General features: G+C 48.4%; 2 protein-coding genes across 2 annotated transcripts; one reads left to right on the top strand and one right to left on the bottom strand.

The window, feature by feature from the left end:
* Positions 1 to 273: 273 nt before the first annotated feature.
* aldob (aldolase b, fructose-bisphosphate) lies at positions 274 to 5742 on the bottom strand. Its single transcript, XM_066718646.1, has 9 exons — positions 5597 to 5742; positions 3818 to 3921; positions 3435 to 3646; positions 3260 to 3314; positions 2256 to 2416; positions 1935 to 2018; positions 1436 to 1610; positions 999 to 1198; positions 274 to 850 (listed from the first exon to the last, which is right to left on the bottom strand). Exons 2-9 carry the CDS (start codon positions 3918 to 3920, stop codon positions 755 to 757), a joined length of 1086 nt encoding a protein of 361 aa, XP_066574743.1. The 5' UTR covers position 3921; positions 5597 to 5742; the 3' UTR covers positions 274 to 754.
* Positions 5743 to 7329: 1587 nt separating this feature from the next.
* On the top strand, positions 7330 to 16652 carry rnf20 (ring finger protein 20, E3 ubiquitin protein ligase). Its single transcript, XM_066718638.1, has 21 exons — positions 7330 to 7507; positions 8222 to 8406; positions 8493 to 8660; positions 9696 to 9846; positions 10119 to 10295; positions 10624 to 10739; positions 11207 to 11353; positions 11439 to 11513; positions 11815 to 11934; positions 12020 to 12199; positions 12624 to 12759; positions 13207 to 13328; positions 13613 to 13769; positions 13844 to 14063; positions 14201 to 14318; positions 14520 to 14669; positions 14750 to 14962; positions 15054 to 15179; positions 15373 to 15513; positions 15660 to 15761; positions 15924 to 16652. The coding sequence occupies exons 2-21, from the start codon at positions 8254 to 8256 to the stop codon at positions 16098 to 16100; spliced, it is 2949 nt and encodes a 982-aa protein (XP_066574735.1). The 5' UTR covers positions 7330 to 7507; positions 8222 to 8253; the 3' UTR covers positions 16101 to 16652.
* The last annotated feature ends 261 nt before the right edge of the window (positions 16653 to 16913 follow it).

The raw sequence follows: 16913 nt of genomic DNA, 5'->3' as shown, positions 1-16913 counted from the left end.
ACATCTTACTTAGTTAACCGTAAAGAGGCATAAAACCATAGTTTAAGGAACCATGCATGTTCCCCTTTAATAGACGCTCTGAATTAATTTGAATTCTGGAAGAAAATTGCACTGGAATGGTCACTGGCAGGACAATTTAGCCCCTGCAGAGCAGAGACTGCAGCAGAGCAAGGCTTGGGGGGATTTTTACTTAAAACTCACCCCTTCTTAATGCCAGAGAGGGAGTGATTGATGGGGACAGAGACAGACTGATAGACACAAACAACCAATTCATTCAGGTGCAAGAGAACTGCCCAATTTTATTTCTCAAAGTCATTTTTCCCCAGTAGTGCAGACTGCAACAAGGGTACTCAATAACTATTGCAATCCCAGAGCAGCTCTTCCCAGAGGAGATTCAGTCCAGATGGGGCAGTCTGTGCAGTGTATCTAGGGACAGTGTGCAGGGTGTCCATGCAGACTGACAGAGACAGGAATCAATGGGTCTCCGTGCATCTAAACTGACAGGATTAAATGCCAGGTCATCCACTAGACAACTGTCCCGACATGCTATCCGTGGAGACTGTAGCATCTTGTGTAGAGGGACAGTGTATCTAAAGCACTGCACAAACTGTATGAAGTGAAGTGTCAGCTGGAATCAGCTGTGTGGAGATGGAACAATCTCCTCTCTATTAGCGGGACTGGCTGTGTATTAGTGTACGGTAGCTGCATTTGGCTTCGTGGGGACGGTCTTCCTTTCTTCCTCCCTCTTAGAGGTCTAGTAGACGTAGCTGGCGCTGAAGAGAGACTGGGTGGCGGACTGGTCCGTCTGGCCACTGGGCTTGTACTCCCCCTTGGACGCCAGGCCGTTGATCTGAGGAGGGGAGCACAGGGGAGTGCAAAGTCAGTAGAACAGAGAGCTTCCCAATGACAACTATCTGCCATTTAATAATTAAGTGGTGATAATGGTAATAGTACCAACTGTCATGGCAACAGTAGCAAGATAAGTTGGTGGTTCAGACCTTGGCCCGGGTGGAGAAGGTGGTCTGAGCAGCCTTGGTGTTTCCTGGCTTGCCCTGCCAGGTGGCAAGGGTGGAGGCCTGCAGGGCGCGGCCATAGGAGAAGGTGAGCTTCCAAGGCCGAGGTAGGGGGCACTGGTTGATGGCGTTCAGGTTCAGCGACGCCTCCTCCTCACTCTGCCCCCCCGACAGGAAACAGATACCTGAGAGAGCGAGCAATCAGCCGCAAGAAATTCAGACATGCACAGCCTTCTCCCTCCTGCCCCATCATGCCCCCTCCTCTCCCATACCTAGTCCCCTCCTCCCCACCCATCTTCCAGTCTCCCGCTCTCCTTCAACCCCTTAGTGAATTCACTGGCTGATACTCTGCACTGTTAGTGTAGTAATACAGTAGTGTAGCACTTAGGCAGAGTACAGTAGACTGTATACGCATCACTCACCGGGCACAGCAGCTGGCACAGTACGGCGCAGGGCAGTGACTGTTGCCATGGCGACCTCCTGGGGGGTGTACTTCTGGGAGCAGGCTTGGCCGGCTGTCACCATGTTGGGCTTCAGCAGGGTGCCCTCCAGATACACATGGTGATCAGACAGGGCCTTGTACACTGCAGACAGCACCTAGAGAGAGAGAGAGAGTTAATACAGTACAGACCCACTGACTGACTGGACACTACAGTACATTAACACTGCACTGAGAGAGAGAGGGTTAATACAGTACAGACACACTGACTGACTGGACACTACAGTACATTAACACTGCACTGAGAGAGAGAGGGTTAATACAGTACAGACACACTGACTGGACACTACAGTACATTAACACTGCACGGAGAGAGAGGGTTAATACAGTACAGACACACTGACTGACTGGACACTACAGCACAGAGCAGTGTTAATGAGCAAGAGGGCATTAATGCAGTACCATGCAGAGTGGCGACTCACCTTCTCAGTGGCATACTGGCAGCGCTGCAGGTTGTGGTCTCCGTCAGTAAGGATCTCCGGCTCCACAATTGGCACCAAGCCATTCTGAGAGAGAGAGACGGAGCTATTTAACAATTTCATTCCTTTTTACTGTAATGCATTGGGAACACTTCTGAAACTTGTCATGCCAATAACACTTATTTTGAATGAGATTAGAGCACAATTAGTCTTGCATATACCTTACTCTTCTTAGTCTTCCCACCACCCCCACCAACCGCATCCATCCACCTCCCTCTCTCCTCCACCCCTCCCTGCACCTCTATCCCACTCCCCCTCTCTGACCTGCTGACAGATGCTGGCGTATCTTGCCAGCACATTGGCATTCTCTGCAATTGAGAGAGAAGAGGGGCAGCAGTCACTGATCTTCAGCACACAGCGCCACTTGGCAAAGTCAGCACCATCCTTCTTGTACTGGGCACAGCGCTCCCCCAGACCATCCAGCCCTGAGAGAGAGCAAGAGAAAGAGTTAATACAGTACAGACACACTGACTCACTGGACACTACAGTACATTAACACTGCACTGAGAGAGAGAGGGTTAATACAGTACAGACACACTGACTGGACACTACAGTACATTAACACTGCACTGAGAGAGAGAGGGTTAATACAGTACAGACACACTGACTGACTGGACACTACAGTACATTAACACTGCACTGAGAGAGAGAGGGTTAATACAGTACAGACACACTGACTGGACACTACAGTACATTAACACTGCACTGAGAGAGAGAGGGTTAATACAGTACAGACACACTGACTGACTGGACACTACAGTACATTAACACTGCACTGAGAGAGAGAGGGTTAATACAGTACAGACACACTGACTGACTGGACACTACAGTACATTAACACTGCACTGAGAGAGAGAGGGTTAATACAGTACAGACACACTGACTGACTGGACACTACAGTACATTAACACTGCACTGAGAGAGAGAGGGTTAATACAGTACAGACACACTGACTGGACACTACAGTACATTAACACTGCACTGAGAGAGAGAGGGTTAATACAGTACAGACACACTGACTGACTGGACACTACAGTACATTAACACTGCACTGAGAGAGAGAGGGTTAATACAGTACAGACACACTGACTGACTGGACACTACAGTACATTAACACTGCACAGAGAGAATACAGCATAGTACGGACACTGACTGAATTGCACCAAGCTGGATGTGCACTAATTGAACACTAGGGGGAGAGATTGGTACACAAGTATTGTACAGATGAGTATGCTGGCAGACATGCAGAATGAGACAGAGACAGTTACCCTGTGTCGTCGTCTCCCCATCTGTTCCAGCCAGAGCTGCTGTCCCTTTGTCCACCTAACCAAAAAACAAGGGAATGAGAAAACCGTCAGCAGACACTAAAGGTATATGGGGGAATCACAGACTGACCGCTACACTCACTGACCTACACTCAGGGCGACTGACTGACCAACTGACCTTGATGCCCACTACGATGCCAGCGTCCTTGATGATTTTTGGGAACAGCACCCCCGTGTCGCTCTTCTGGTACAGCGTCTCGTGGAATAGGATGACCCCACCGATGGAGTTGGACAGCGCAGGGTCAGAGGTCAGCAGCAGCTGGCGGAACTGCCGCCGATGCTCCTCTGTGTTTTCAACGTTGATCTTCTGCAGCCTCTTCCCCATCGTCCCTGAGAGAGAGAGAGAGAGAGAGAGAGAGAGAGAAAAGTAAATATAGCAGACAGTACACAATTGCGCCATCTCTTCCTCAGTTTCTCCGCTCCCTCCATTTTAACCCCACTCCATCCTCCCTCTCCATCCCACTTATAATACCCATTAATTCCTCTCCCTCCCTCTCTCACCCACAGACTCATCTGCAGCCAGGACACCCTTCCCAGTTTCCACAATCCTCTGAGCGATGGTGGAAAGCTCCTTCTTCTGCTCCGGAGTCAGAGAGGGGAACATCCTGGGAGAGGGAGAGGGAGAGTTAATACAGCACAGACACACTGACTGACTGGACACTACAGTACATTAACACTGCACTGAGAGAGAGAGGGTTAATACAGTACAGACACACTGACTGGACACTACAGTACATTAACACTGCACTGAGAGAGAGAGGGTTAATACAGTACAGACACACTGACTGACTGGACACTACAGTACATTAACACTGCACTGAGAGAGAGGGTTAATACAGTACAGACACACTGACTGGACACTACAGTACATTAACACTGCACTGAGAGAGAGAGGGTTAATACAGTACAGACACACTGACTGACTGGACACTACAGTACATTAACACTGCACAGAGAGGGAGGAAAAAAAAATAGGGGGACTTTAGACTGTAGATAGAGAGTCAGTGGAGATAAGGGAGATCTGCAGAAAAACTTCTCATCTCTCCCTCTGTCACAATCTGACCTCTCTCTCCCCCCTCACTGCACTTCTACCTCCCCGTTTTCCATTTCACCCTCCTCCTCCCTCTCTCGTCAATATTTGTCTAGCTGTTTTTCTCAGTTGAACTTCAGTCAAGGCACTGTTTGTGCGTCTCAGAGAGAGAGAGAGAGAGAGAGAGAGAGAGAGAGGAATGGAGGGGTCAGAGTTCACAAGCCTGCAGCTTCTCCATGCATGTCCAGAGCGGGACTACTGTTCTGCGTCTGCACTGAGTTCTAGGCCTGCCTGTGTATTTTTGCATGTATACGGTGAGGCTGGAGTGGCATTAGACTGGAATGAGAGTCTCGGTATAGTTCCGATTTTCCTATGAGAACCTACAAGTGTAATAGAACAATACTGTCAGCTTACCTGCCTGTCCCAGTGTATGCATGCGTGTCTATCCCTCTGTGTGAATGTGTAGGTGTATATAGACTCTTCTAAACAAAAAGTAGCACAGCAGCACAATTATTCCTCCACTGGAGAGCAAAGGGTTACGTTTGGTTCAACACAGACATTGCGTCTTTAGAAGAACAGAAAACGCACAGAACCAACTTCCTCGTTTCTCCCCCTCCTGCAAACGCACAGTAACGCAATGGCGATTTGATTCATATACATACATTTAAAAAAAGTCAAACTACTCTAAAGGTGGATCACTCTTCCCAAGCGCCGGGGCAGGGGCAGCACGTCTGCGGTAACGGGTCACAACCTCGCAACGCCTCTAATTTGCGTATCGGTCCATTTGGTCCCGATTCCGCACCGTTCCTCGCAAGTCAATGGGGAAAATGACTGGACCGGGATGCAATACAAAAAAGCAGACTCAAAGCACTGAGTGTCAATTGATCAAGGTCTTGCAAAATACGCCAGTACTCCCTCATTAACTCATGCAGCTGCTGTTCGTCCTGCAAACGACACCAATACCTCATCTTACTCAGACTATACCGTTTAACGCCCGGTGTCCTGCAAACTTTGCACACCACTTCATGACACTTCAAGTGGAAAAATGCATCCGTCAGCCTGCCATTGCAGTCCTTCAACAGCCAGCTCTGACCTGCAAGAGGTCTTGCTCAAGAGACCAGTCTATCCATCACTCCATCTGTCTCCAGAAGCACCACGTCTGTCAGACTCGCTAATAACACCAGTAATAGTTATGAAAGTAATGGTATTAATGCCAATAATATAACTAATCATAATGGCAAATGTGTTACCTGAAAGTTGGCTGGTGTCTTCGGGATAGCTGTCAAAGGAGCCGCGTCAGTGAGTCACCCCTCGGCCGGTCTATGTGCGCAGAGTGGGAGGCTGCAGTCCGCGCCGCCGCCCTTTTTAAAGCGCTGCCCCGGTGGATCGATGCTGTGACGTGGCGCCGGTGACGTCACTGGAGGGGGCGTCGACGCGCAGCCCGGGCTGTGATTGGCCGGCGCGGCGGGGCGGAGCTGCCGTTCTTGCGTTGCGTTCCAGAAACAACCGAGAGACAAAGACTCCGTTTTATAGTTTTTTCCCCAGCAGTGCACTGTGGTTTTATTGTGCACTTTTGTGAACTTGCAAGTTGTTTTTATTTCTGGTAAAATCATATGCAGTTGTTGTAGTAGCAGGAGCAGTGGTGTTCTTATTATTTTTTGAAACACTAGTTTGCAATACAAACAAATATTATTATATGTCTAAGACTACATTAAAACAGCAATACAAAGACAAATTAAAAATACAATGCAATACAGTATAGTGGCGTAAACAAACTTATTTAGTACAATACAATCGGATTCAGGAATATACCATGCAGCACAGTGCAGCATTGTCAGTACACAGACAAGGAGCTGCAGGCAGGAATGTGGAGCAGCAGGCTGGGCTGGACTCATAACCAGAATATGGGGAAAGAGTTGAAGTTGTTGTCCTCTGACCCTATTGCTCAACACTGTATTACACAATAGTGCACTGAGCTAAACAACACTGCATTACACAACACTGAGCTACACAACACTGCCTCTGCACAACACTGTGCGGAGAATCGCTGAGCTACACAAAACTGCATAGCACAGAACTACTTTAAACTACACGACTGCACTGTACTGAACAGCACAGCACTGCACAAATAATTAGCAGTATCAGTATCAGCCAGTGTGCATGTTGTCTAGATCAAAGTTCAGTCAGACTTTGGAACAAACAACAATAAAACAGATATTATATCTCTCTCACTCTCTCTCCTCCCCCTCTCTCCCTGCTTCCCTCCCTCTCTCCCTTTCTCTCTTTCTCGCTCAGTATCACAGTGCATCACTTCGGTAAACACCCTGTTCTGTATTAACCAGCATATTAATGATTTCCCTCTCTCTTTCTCTCTCTCTCACACAGTCAGTCACTCTCTGTATATGTCTCTCAGTCAGCCATCATCTCAGTCAGTCACTAAACCAGTGTCAGTCAGTCAGTCAGTCAGTGTATCAGTCAGTCAGTCAGTGTTTCAGTCAGTCAATAAGTATTGACTCTGACCCTGGCCCAAGGTACACTTTGTCCTGCAGACTGTTGTGTAAGACAGGGGAACATCACTCTCTCACTTTTTCTCAGACAACACAAAACAACAACAAGGGAGGGTAAATTATAGCAGTATTATTATTATTATTATTATTATTATTATTATTATTATTATTATTATTTGTTGGTGTTGTTTTTGTAGTAGTAACGTCAGCAACAGTAATAATAGTAGCAGTAAAGCAGCAGTAACAGTTGGCCGTCATTGACTTCTCTGTACTTCTCTGTATTTTTGCACTTTGTTTGCACTTACGTTGTAAGTCGCCCTGGATAAGGGCGTCTGCCAAGAAATAATAATAATAATAATAATAATAATAATAATAATAATAATAATAATAATAATAATAATAATAATAATAATAATTGAGCGTGTCGTTCAGTCCTCCAGACGCGAGGGGCGCCCTGCCAGACCTCACGCACCTCAGACCAGCGCGTTTATTTACAACACGGCACTGCACTTCCGTTGACCCGTTTCCGGCGAGCGCAGACAGACTGAGACAGAGAGAGAGAGACGGAGACGGGGGATAGAGAAAGAGACCAGACACCATAAATACAGCAGCACAAGAGTAAGCAATACGGCCCCGATCCCGACATAATATCTGGTAAGTGATGGCCCGGCCACCCAGTGTGAAAGCAGGCTTGTTTAGGCCGCGGCGGGGCTTTGCAGCCACGGTGTGTCTGTGCGCGCATCCCGAGTCTAGCGCAGTTTTACCGGGTCCCACACCAGGCTGTAGCCGGTAATAATGTTTATCATTGTACCGTTACAGTTGTGGCTGTAGTAGACGTATTACTACTATTCACAGCAACAGGCTGCATTATAGTTGATAACTATTATACCGGCACAGTTATTTTTCTAAAAGTCTATTATAATACTGTAATAACGGTTATATCAGTAACAATCGCATTAGCTAATTTATGTTTATACTACCAATGCCACTAACAATCAATAATGTTATTTTTAACACTGTAGCCATAGTTGTTTCCAATAGTCATAATCATAATAATTATTCATTCATTATAGGTACTGTAGCAGTAGTTGTAGCAGTAGCTTCTAATACTGATAATAATAATGTGATTAATCCTGATTCAATGACTACAACTACTAGCAATATTTATTGTTATATTGCTGCTATTCTTACTGTTCATATGAACTCAATTATTCTCAGGTTGATAGTTATTTAAAAACGATGTGGCTGATTCTGACTCCCATCAGCCTCTTTCACGATGGCCCTTTTATAGTGTTCGAGTGCATTATGGGATTTATATAAAAACTGTGTTGGTCCACCATTAACCTCTCTCTTTCTCTCGCTCTCTAGGTAGACCTTTCAAATTCTGTCTGGGACCAAAGATGTCAGGGTTAAAGCGCCCTGGTGATCCCTCGACCTCCGCCCCCCCTGAGAAGCGGAGGGAGCGAGAGAGGGAGGAGGCAGAGGAGGGGGGAGCTGGGGGTGGCAGTACAGCAGTGGAGACGGTCATCAAACTGGGTGGAGTGTCTAACACTGTGAGTCTGTACTGGACTGGACATTGCGCGTCAGTACTGCACTAGAGTTTACTGTATATTAACTCTCTCTCTCTATCTCTATGCAGGAGGAGCAGGATATCCGTGCCCTGCAGGTGAAGAACAGGAAGCTGGGCGAGTCTCTAGACCAGCGGCAGGTGATCGAGGATGAGCTGCGAGAGCGAGCCGAACGTCTGGAGAGACGTCAGGCCACTGATGATGCCAGCTTACTCATACTGAACAGATACTGGAGCCAGGTACGAGAGGGAGGGTTAATAAAGTACAGTACAGACACACTGACTGGACACTACAGTACATTAACACTGCACTGAGAGAGAGAGGGTTAATACAGTACAGACACACTGACTGGACACTACAGTACATTAACACTGCACTGAGAGAGAGAGGGTTAATACAGTACAGACACACTGACTGGACACTACAGTACATTAACACTGCACTGAGAGAGAGAGGGTTAATGCAGTACAGACACACTGACTGACTGGACACTACAGTACATTAACACTGCACTGAGAGAGAGAGGGTTAATACAGCACAGACACACTGACTGACTGGACACTACAGTACATTAACACTGCACTGAGAGAGAGAGGGTCAATACAGTACAGACACACTGACTGGACACTACAGTACATTAACACTGCACTGAGAGTGAGTTAATACAGTACAGACACACTGACTGACTGTCTGGACACTACAGTACATTAACACTGCACTGAGAGAGAGAGGGTTAATATAGTACAGACACACTGACTGACTGGACACTACAGTACATTAACACTGCACTGAGAGAGAGAGGGTTAATATAGTACAGACACACTGACTGGACACTACAGTACATTAACACTGCACTGAGAGAGAGAGGGTTAATACAGTACAGACACACTGACTGGACACTACAGTACATTAACACTGCACTGAGAGAGAGAGGGTTAATACAGTACAGACACACTGACTGACTGGACACTGCAGTACATTAACACTGCACTGAGAGAGAGAGGGTTAATACAGCACAGACACACTGACTGACTGGACACTACAGTACGTTAACACTGCACTGAGAGAGAGAGGGTTAATACAGTACAGACACACTGACTGACTGGACACTACAGTACATTAACACTGCACTGAGACAGAGAGAGTTAATACAGTACAGCACAGACACACTGACTGGACACTACAGTACATTAACGTTGTTTCATTTCCCCCTTAACAAGGTGTAATTTTGATACATTATTATTAACCCCACCCTTTCTCTCTCTCTCTGTCAGTTTGATGAGAATTTGCGTCTGGTTGGCCGACGGTATGACATTGATGCGGACGTTGGTGACCACCTGACAACCCCTGAGGGGCGAAGTCTAAAGCCAGAGACACCGGAGCCAGATGGCGACAGCAACCAGGAGCGAGGGAGAGACTGCCGGAGTGAGTGGGAGATAGAGGGAGATGAAGGGGGAGGAATAGAGTATAATAGACGCACAGTACAGGCAGACACAGTACAGCACCATAGAGACACGCACAGTACAGTAGAGAAACTCAGTTTGTATCTACAATCTCTGTATATAGTGTGTGTATCCTCAGTATATGGAGTTGTGTAATGTGTGCTTAAGGGCAAGGGGAGGCAGTAACTCTATCTACAGTGTCTATGTACAGTGTGTTTATCCTCTGTACTAACTGTGCTGTAATGTCTCCTCCAGGCCAAGGGGAGGCAGTGCAGTCATTCTTGGCCACACTGGCCAGCAGCAGCACGGAGGAGATGGAGGCGGAGCTGCAGGAGAGGGTGGAGTCCAGCAGGGCGCTGGCCAATCGTGTGGCAGAGATCTATGACCGGCTGAAGGGCACTGTGGACCGACTGGAGAAAGAGCTGGGGCCAGGTATGGTGACCCTGCATGGTCAAAACACCCTAAGAGAGTGCTAGAGAAATAGAGAAGTAGAGGAGAGGAGAGGGAGCAGGGCATGGAGACTCTGTAGGGACAAAACACAGAGATGGGGGACAGAGAGAGAGAGATTTTGTATGAGTCAGAGTGAGAATGAGGTATGGAGGCCCTGTAGGGACAAAACACAGAATGAGTGAGATAGAGGTACAGAGAACTTGCAAGGAGAAATGGTTTCTTTTATATCTATATGGTCAGCTCTAGGTGACGGGGTGGTCAGTATTTGGTAAGCTGTGTGTCAATGACAGTCTCTATGGTCTTTCCACAGAGAGCACTATGTGGCAAGCAGTGTCCCAGCTCAACACTCTGCTGTCCAGGGAAAATGAGAGACTCCAGCAGCTCACTGACCAACTGCAGCTCCGGCACCAGAGCATGACCTCAGAAGTACCTCTGATTTAACACAATTAATACACTGTTATTACACAAACAATACACATATAATGTGTTATTACTATTTAATTACACATACAATACACTCTTACACCAACAGCACACTGAAAATAAGCGTAATTGCTTATTACACTACTAACACAATAACCAGTACATAGATTATATACTGTTGTACACAATATATGCTTAATACAATTTTAATAGTTATTATAGTAATACATAGTCCTTACACTGCAATATAATTGTTATCCTTGTATTACACGGTCATTACCTTGCTCTACACTTATTACTCTGGTACAGCATTACTTCTCTTACATCTGTATTATACAGATAGAACATTATTTAATGGACAATACTCATATGCACCAAAAACTTAATGTGGTGGTGCTACACAACTAACACACATTTATTATTTGAATTTCTCTCTCCCCTCTCCCCCTCTCTATCTTGCATTCCCCCAGTCGCAGTCGCTGGCACGGGCGGGGCAGTGTGCGGAGGGCCGTGTGGGGGAGCTGCAGGGCCGCATCGAGGAGCTGCAGTGGGACATGGAGAAGATCCGCCGTCGAGAGAACCGTCTTAACGCACACCTGGGGGAGGTGCTGGAGAGGGTGAGAGGGAGTACCACGCTGTGTGCATCTGTGCTGCACTGTGTGTGTCTGCACTGGACTCTGTTCACTCTCTCTCTCTCTGCAGGTGAACAGCAAGGGCTACAAGGTGTGCGGGGAGGCCAGCAGTGTGTGTGGGACCATAACCATCAACAAGAGGAAGGTGAGAGAGTGGGGCAGGAGAGCCGACAGTGGGTATGGGTGGATAGAGGATTGAGGTGCAAAAGACGAGGGAACAGAAAAGAGTGGATAGCCTGAGGGAAGAGGAAGAGTGAGATAGACAGATTTGATAGTATTGAGTATTGTATGGTAATGTAGTAAGTCAGATCAATAACCTTCCCTTTTTCTCTCTCTCTCTCCCTCTCCCTCCTTGCCATTCTCCATCGCCTTCCCCTCTTCGTCCCCCTACTCCATCTCTCTCCCTCTTCCCCTTTTCTTCCCCTTTCTCCCTCCCTCTGCCCCAGTTTGAGGAGATGAACAGTGAGCTGGAAGAGAACAGAGAGCTGGCGGAGAACAGGCTGAGTGAGCTGCAGAGACTGACCCAGGACCTGCAGCAGATCAGTCAGGAGAACAACACCATGAGGGTCAGACATGAGATACACTTGGAAACTGTAGCAGGCTAGATTACATGTCTGTACTGTATTAATCCTTTCTTTCTCTCTCTCTCAGGTGGAGCTGTGCTGCCGTGCTGAGGGGGTTGTGAGGGACTCTGCAGAGTACCGCTGTCTGCAGTCCCAGTTCTCTGTGCTGTACAACGACTCCCTGCAGCTGCGTGCTCAGCTGGACGACACGCGCCAGCGACTGTCCACCACCAGGGGCGCCAGACTGCGGCAGCTCGACCACATGGAGGTACTGAGAGAGCGTTAATATAGTACAGTACAGACACACTGACTGACTGGACACTACAGTACATTAACACTGCACTGAGAGAGAGAGGGTTAATACAGTACAGACACACTGACTGACTGGACACTACAGTACATTAACACTGCACTGAGAGAGAGAGGGTTCATACAGTACAGACACACTGACTGACTGGACACTACAGTACATTAACACTGCACTGAGAGAGAGAGGGTTAATACAGTACAGACACACTGACTGGACACTACAGTACATTAACACTGCACTGAGAGAGAGAAAAGTTGTGCTGTGCTGCACTGAGCTGGGATATAGAGGGGTGTTGACTGTAGAGCACTAGTGCACTACAATATAGTGTAGTTTGTACTGGGTGTTTGTACTGCACTATATAACTCCTCCCCCTCTCTGTCAGAATGACGAGGTGGGGCTGCAGAGGAAGGTGCGCACAGAAGTGATCCAGCTGGAGGACACACTGGCGCAGGTGAGGAAGGAGTACGAGATGCTGCGCATCGAGTTCGAGCAGACGCTGGCGGCCAACGAGCAAGCGGGTATGTCCTGACCTCCTCACCCTGCGACACACTGCAACAGCCATGCAATCTGCCATCACCCTGCAAGAGATAGTAACCACAGTACAATCTGATATCATCACCCTGTGACACAGTAACAGCATATTGTCATTCCCCTGGGACACACGACAAACACAATACACTCCAACATCTTCACCCTGTGACAGACAACACTTCATCAACCCGCAAGAGGACCCGACTACAGTAAAACACCATCCAATCAGTTTGTCAACAGAACCCACAGCCCCCAAGTTACCATCTAGTCAGGCAGTCAGTTGTGATGTCATCATTTTGCTCCGGCCACATCAAATTTAAAATAAAATAAAATATATATATTATATAAATCAGTGTGGGTAGAAAGGACCCACGGCTGTGTCGAGGGCTTAAGCCTAAGTGGCAAACAGGTTAATTGGTCTTATTCACCCTCAGGACCCATCAACCGGGAGATGAGGCATCTGATCAGCACCCTGCAGAACCACAACCAGCAGATGAAGGGAGAGGTGCAGAAGTACAAACTGAGGCTGAGGGAGGCCCAGAGTGAGCTGAGCAAGGTGAGGGAGGGAGGATCGTAGAGAGGGAGACTTAAATGAGCAATGTGTGTGAGAGACGGAGAGAGGGAGGTTGGAAACTGAGCAGATGGAGAGACACACAGAACTGACCAAGGAGGGAGGGAAAAGGGCTGGGGGCTCAGAAGAGGAGTGAGTCAGAGTGACAGTAAGTGTGAGAGATTGTCAATGATTGGCAGAGCAACAGGGACTGATCAGCCCAGTGAGACGTGTTTCTGTGCCTCAATTAACTCCTCTCCTTTTTCCCTCTTTGTCCTTGGCTGTGATAGGCCCGTGCCGTGAAGGGCAGCTCCCTCCTCCAGTCGCAGTCCAGCACAGAGCTGGATGTGAAGGAGGAGACAGCCTCCCCCCTCACCCCTTCCACCTCCAGTGACATTACCATCAAGACAGAGTCAGAGCCAGGCCCAGCCACACCCACCACCACAGGTAACCTAGCCTAACAGTATTGTAGAATAGCACTGTGATGGTATTGTGCTGGATTAACACTCTCTCTCTCTCAGGATTCTCGGTGAAGGTGGAGCCAGGCACAGAGAGCGAGGGAAGCATAAAAGAGGAGGAGAGGGAGAAGGCCCGGGGAGGGGGTGCAGCTGTGAAGGAGGAGAGGGAGAGGACTGGCTCCAGCAGCCAACCAGACGATCTGGGCCCTGAGCGCTTGGCTGTGATTGGAGGAGCCAAGAGGAAGGAGGTGGAGCAGCTGAAGATAGTGAGGGCGGAGCTGAAGTGAGTAGGCAGTGTGTGCGTTTCATTGTATTGTTTGTTATTGTGTGTTTGTTTCAGTGCTTCTCTCTCGGTGCAGCGTTATGGTACTATAGAGTCCAGTCCGTCAGTGTGTCTGTTAAACTTTTGTCTCTCTGCAGGAAGGCTCAGGAGTCTCAGAGGGAGATGAAGCTGCTGCTGGATATGTACCGCTCCGCCCCCAAGGAACAGAGGGACAAGGTTCAGCTTATGGCTGCTGAGCGCAAGGCCAAGAGTGAGGTGAGAGAAGGAAGGAGGATGAGGATGAGGGAGTGGGAGGAAGGCAGGTGGAGTAGGGGGAGAGAGAGTGGCTGAGTGGAGGGATGGGAAAAGGAATTTCAGAGGAACACAGAGGAGATGGGGGCAGAGGATGAAATAAGGGAGTAACTGGGAGAGGGAGGGACTGTCATCGCTGTTCTTTTAACCCTTTTCCCCCCTAAGGCAGAGGATCTGAGGCAGCGCCTGCGGGAGCTGGAGGAGAGGGAGAGGAGGGAGGGGAAGAAGATGGCTGACGAGGAGGCGCTGAGGAAGATCCGTTCAGTTGAGGACCAGATCGACACTCTGAACAAGAAGCTGTCCCTTGCCAAGCAGGTACTGTACTGTGCCTATCTGTTTTCGAGTGGACTGTGTCTGTCTGTCTCTCAGTACTGTATTAACCCCCTCTCTCTCAGGAAGAGGAGGCCCTACTCAGTGAGATGGATGTGACCGGTCAAGCCTTCGAAGACATGCAGGAGCAGAACATCCGGCTGATGCAGCAGCTGAGGGAGAAGGACGACGCCAACTTCAAGCTCATGAGCGAGAGGATCAAGAGCAACCAGATCCACAAGCTGCTGAAGGAGGAGAAGGAGGAGCTGGCCGACCAGCTGCTCACGCTCAAGACACAGGTGGGCGTGGTGGCGATGGTTACTTGCGACGGTGATAGTGACAGTAAAGATAGTGAGTGTCGTACTGAGTCAACATCTCTCTCTCTCTCAGGTGGATGCTCAGCTGCAGGTGGTGAGGAAGCTGGAGGAGAAGGAGCGCCTCCTGCAGGGCACCATTGGCACTGCAGAGAGAGAGCTGAACCTGCGCACACAAGCTCTGGACCTCAACAAGAGGAAGGTCTGACACTGTGCACACTGTGACACACTGTAGTGCACTGACACACTGTGGTACATTGTCATATACTGCACTGTTACACCCTGGTCTGGACTGTAATACACTGGGCTGAAGGCTAACACACTGGAATACACTGCTCTGCACTTGGTTGCACTGCAGTGAGCTGTGCTAACTGACCCCTCACCCCCTCTCTCAGGCACTGGAGTCGCTGCAGCAGTCTGAGGAGCTGCGTGTCCAGATGGACAGTGTCCAGGTCCGGCTCAACGCCGTCAGGGAGGAGGTCATCGAGAACAGCATCTCCCGCGAGAAGGAGTCCTTCAATGCCCGCCGAGCACAGGTGCTAACGAGCGCCCTAATTATCTGTTACATGGGATATGCCTCTGGATGAATGACGTTAATCAGGACTGCTTCCAAGAGGCTAATTGCTAACTGCTAATTGTCCTAATGAGGTCAGACTGCTCATTCTCTCTCTCTCTCTCTCAGGAGGATATCTCTAAGCTGCGCAGGAAGCTGGAGAACGCCAAGAAGCCAGAGGACATCCCCAACTGTGACGAGATCCTTAATGAGGAGATTAATGACTATAAGGTCTGTCTACACTGTGCATTACTGTCACTGTCCTATAGTCTCACTGTACGGTCATAACTGTACTGTAGTAACAATATACTATACTGACACTAATCTGTGAGTCAGTTAGTGTCTCAGTCAGGCCTTTACCATATTAACCCTCCCTCCCTCCCTCCCTCTCAGGCACGGCTGACCTGCCCGTGCTGTAACTCGCGGGTGAAGGACGCTGTGCTGACCAAGTGCTTCCACGTGTTCTGCTTCGAGTGCGTGAAGACCCGCTACGACACGCGCCAGAGGAAGTGCCCCAAGTGCAACGCTGCCTTCGGGGCCAATGACTTCCACAGGATATACATAGGATAGAGGGAGGCAGGAGAGGGGGCACGGGGAGGGAGGGAGGGAGGGAGAGATGAGCAAGAGGTTCCATTACATATACATAGGATAGAGGGAGAGAGATAGGGGGAGAGAGAGAGAGAGAGAGAGAGGGGGAGACAAAGGTGACTTCCACAGAATATATCTAGGATAGAGGGGAAGGGGGTATGGGACTGGGTGGGAGATGGGGGGGAGGATATACATTGGATAGAGTTGGGGTAGATAGAAGGAGGAGAAGACAAAGGGGGGATAAGCAGGGAGAATGGAATGACTTATGACAGTAAGAGAAAGTGGGTGTGCGTGGTGATAATGGCCAGTGCCTGTGTATGTGTATATTTGTTCATGTAGTATTTCTGTAGTAAGGCCTGTCTGTCTTAACGCCCTGTGCTTCTGTGTCTGTCTCTGTATGTTCTCTTTCCATTTTTCTTCTGTTCTTCATTCCTGCTAAGGCACTTTGCTCACAGTCTCTCGACCTTGTAGTGTTCGCTATTCTTCAGTTATGAATAATGGTAATGATGACAATAAAAAACAAACTCTTCACCACATCCTCTCCTTTTGCTTTGTTACCATGGTGTCTATTTTAATACTGTAAGTATTTGATTTATGACTGCTGTGCTCCTGCTATCAGTTCCACACTGAGGGTCTACCTACGGGTAAAACCATTTGATTATGATCGATGAAACAGTGTCATGACCCCTTTAATATGCAATTACCAGCCCTATAAGGAAAAGACATTACCTTTTGCTCATGTAGGACACCTTTTGCTCATGTACACGAGCAAAAGGTGTCCTACACAAGCAAAAC

The sequence above is a fragment of the Amia ocellicauda genome, chromosome 12 (assembly GCF_036373705.1).
Source record: "Amia ocellicauda isolate fAmiCal2 chromosome 12, fAmiCal2.hap1, whole genome shotgun sequence".
NCBI classification, from domain to species: Eukaryota; Metazoa; Chordata; class Actinopteri; order Amiiformes; family Amiidae; genus Amia; species Amia ocellicauda.
The sequence above is the reverse complement of the archived record's forward strand: the minus strand, read 5'-3'. Positions and strand labels throughout refer to the sequence as shown.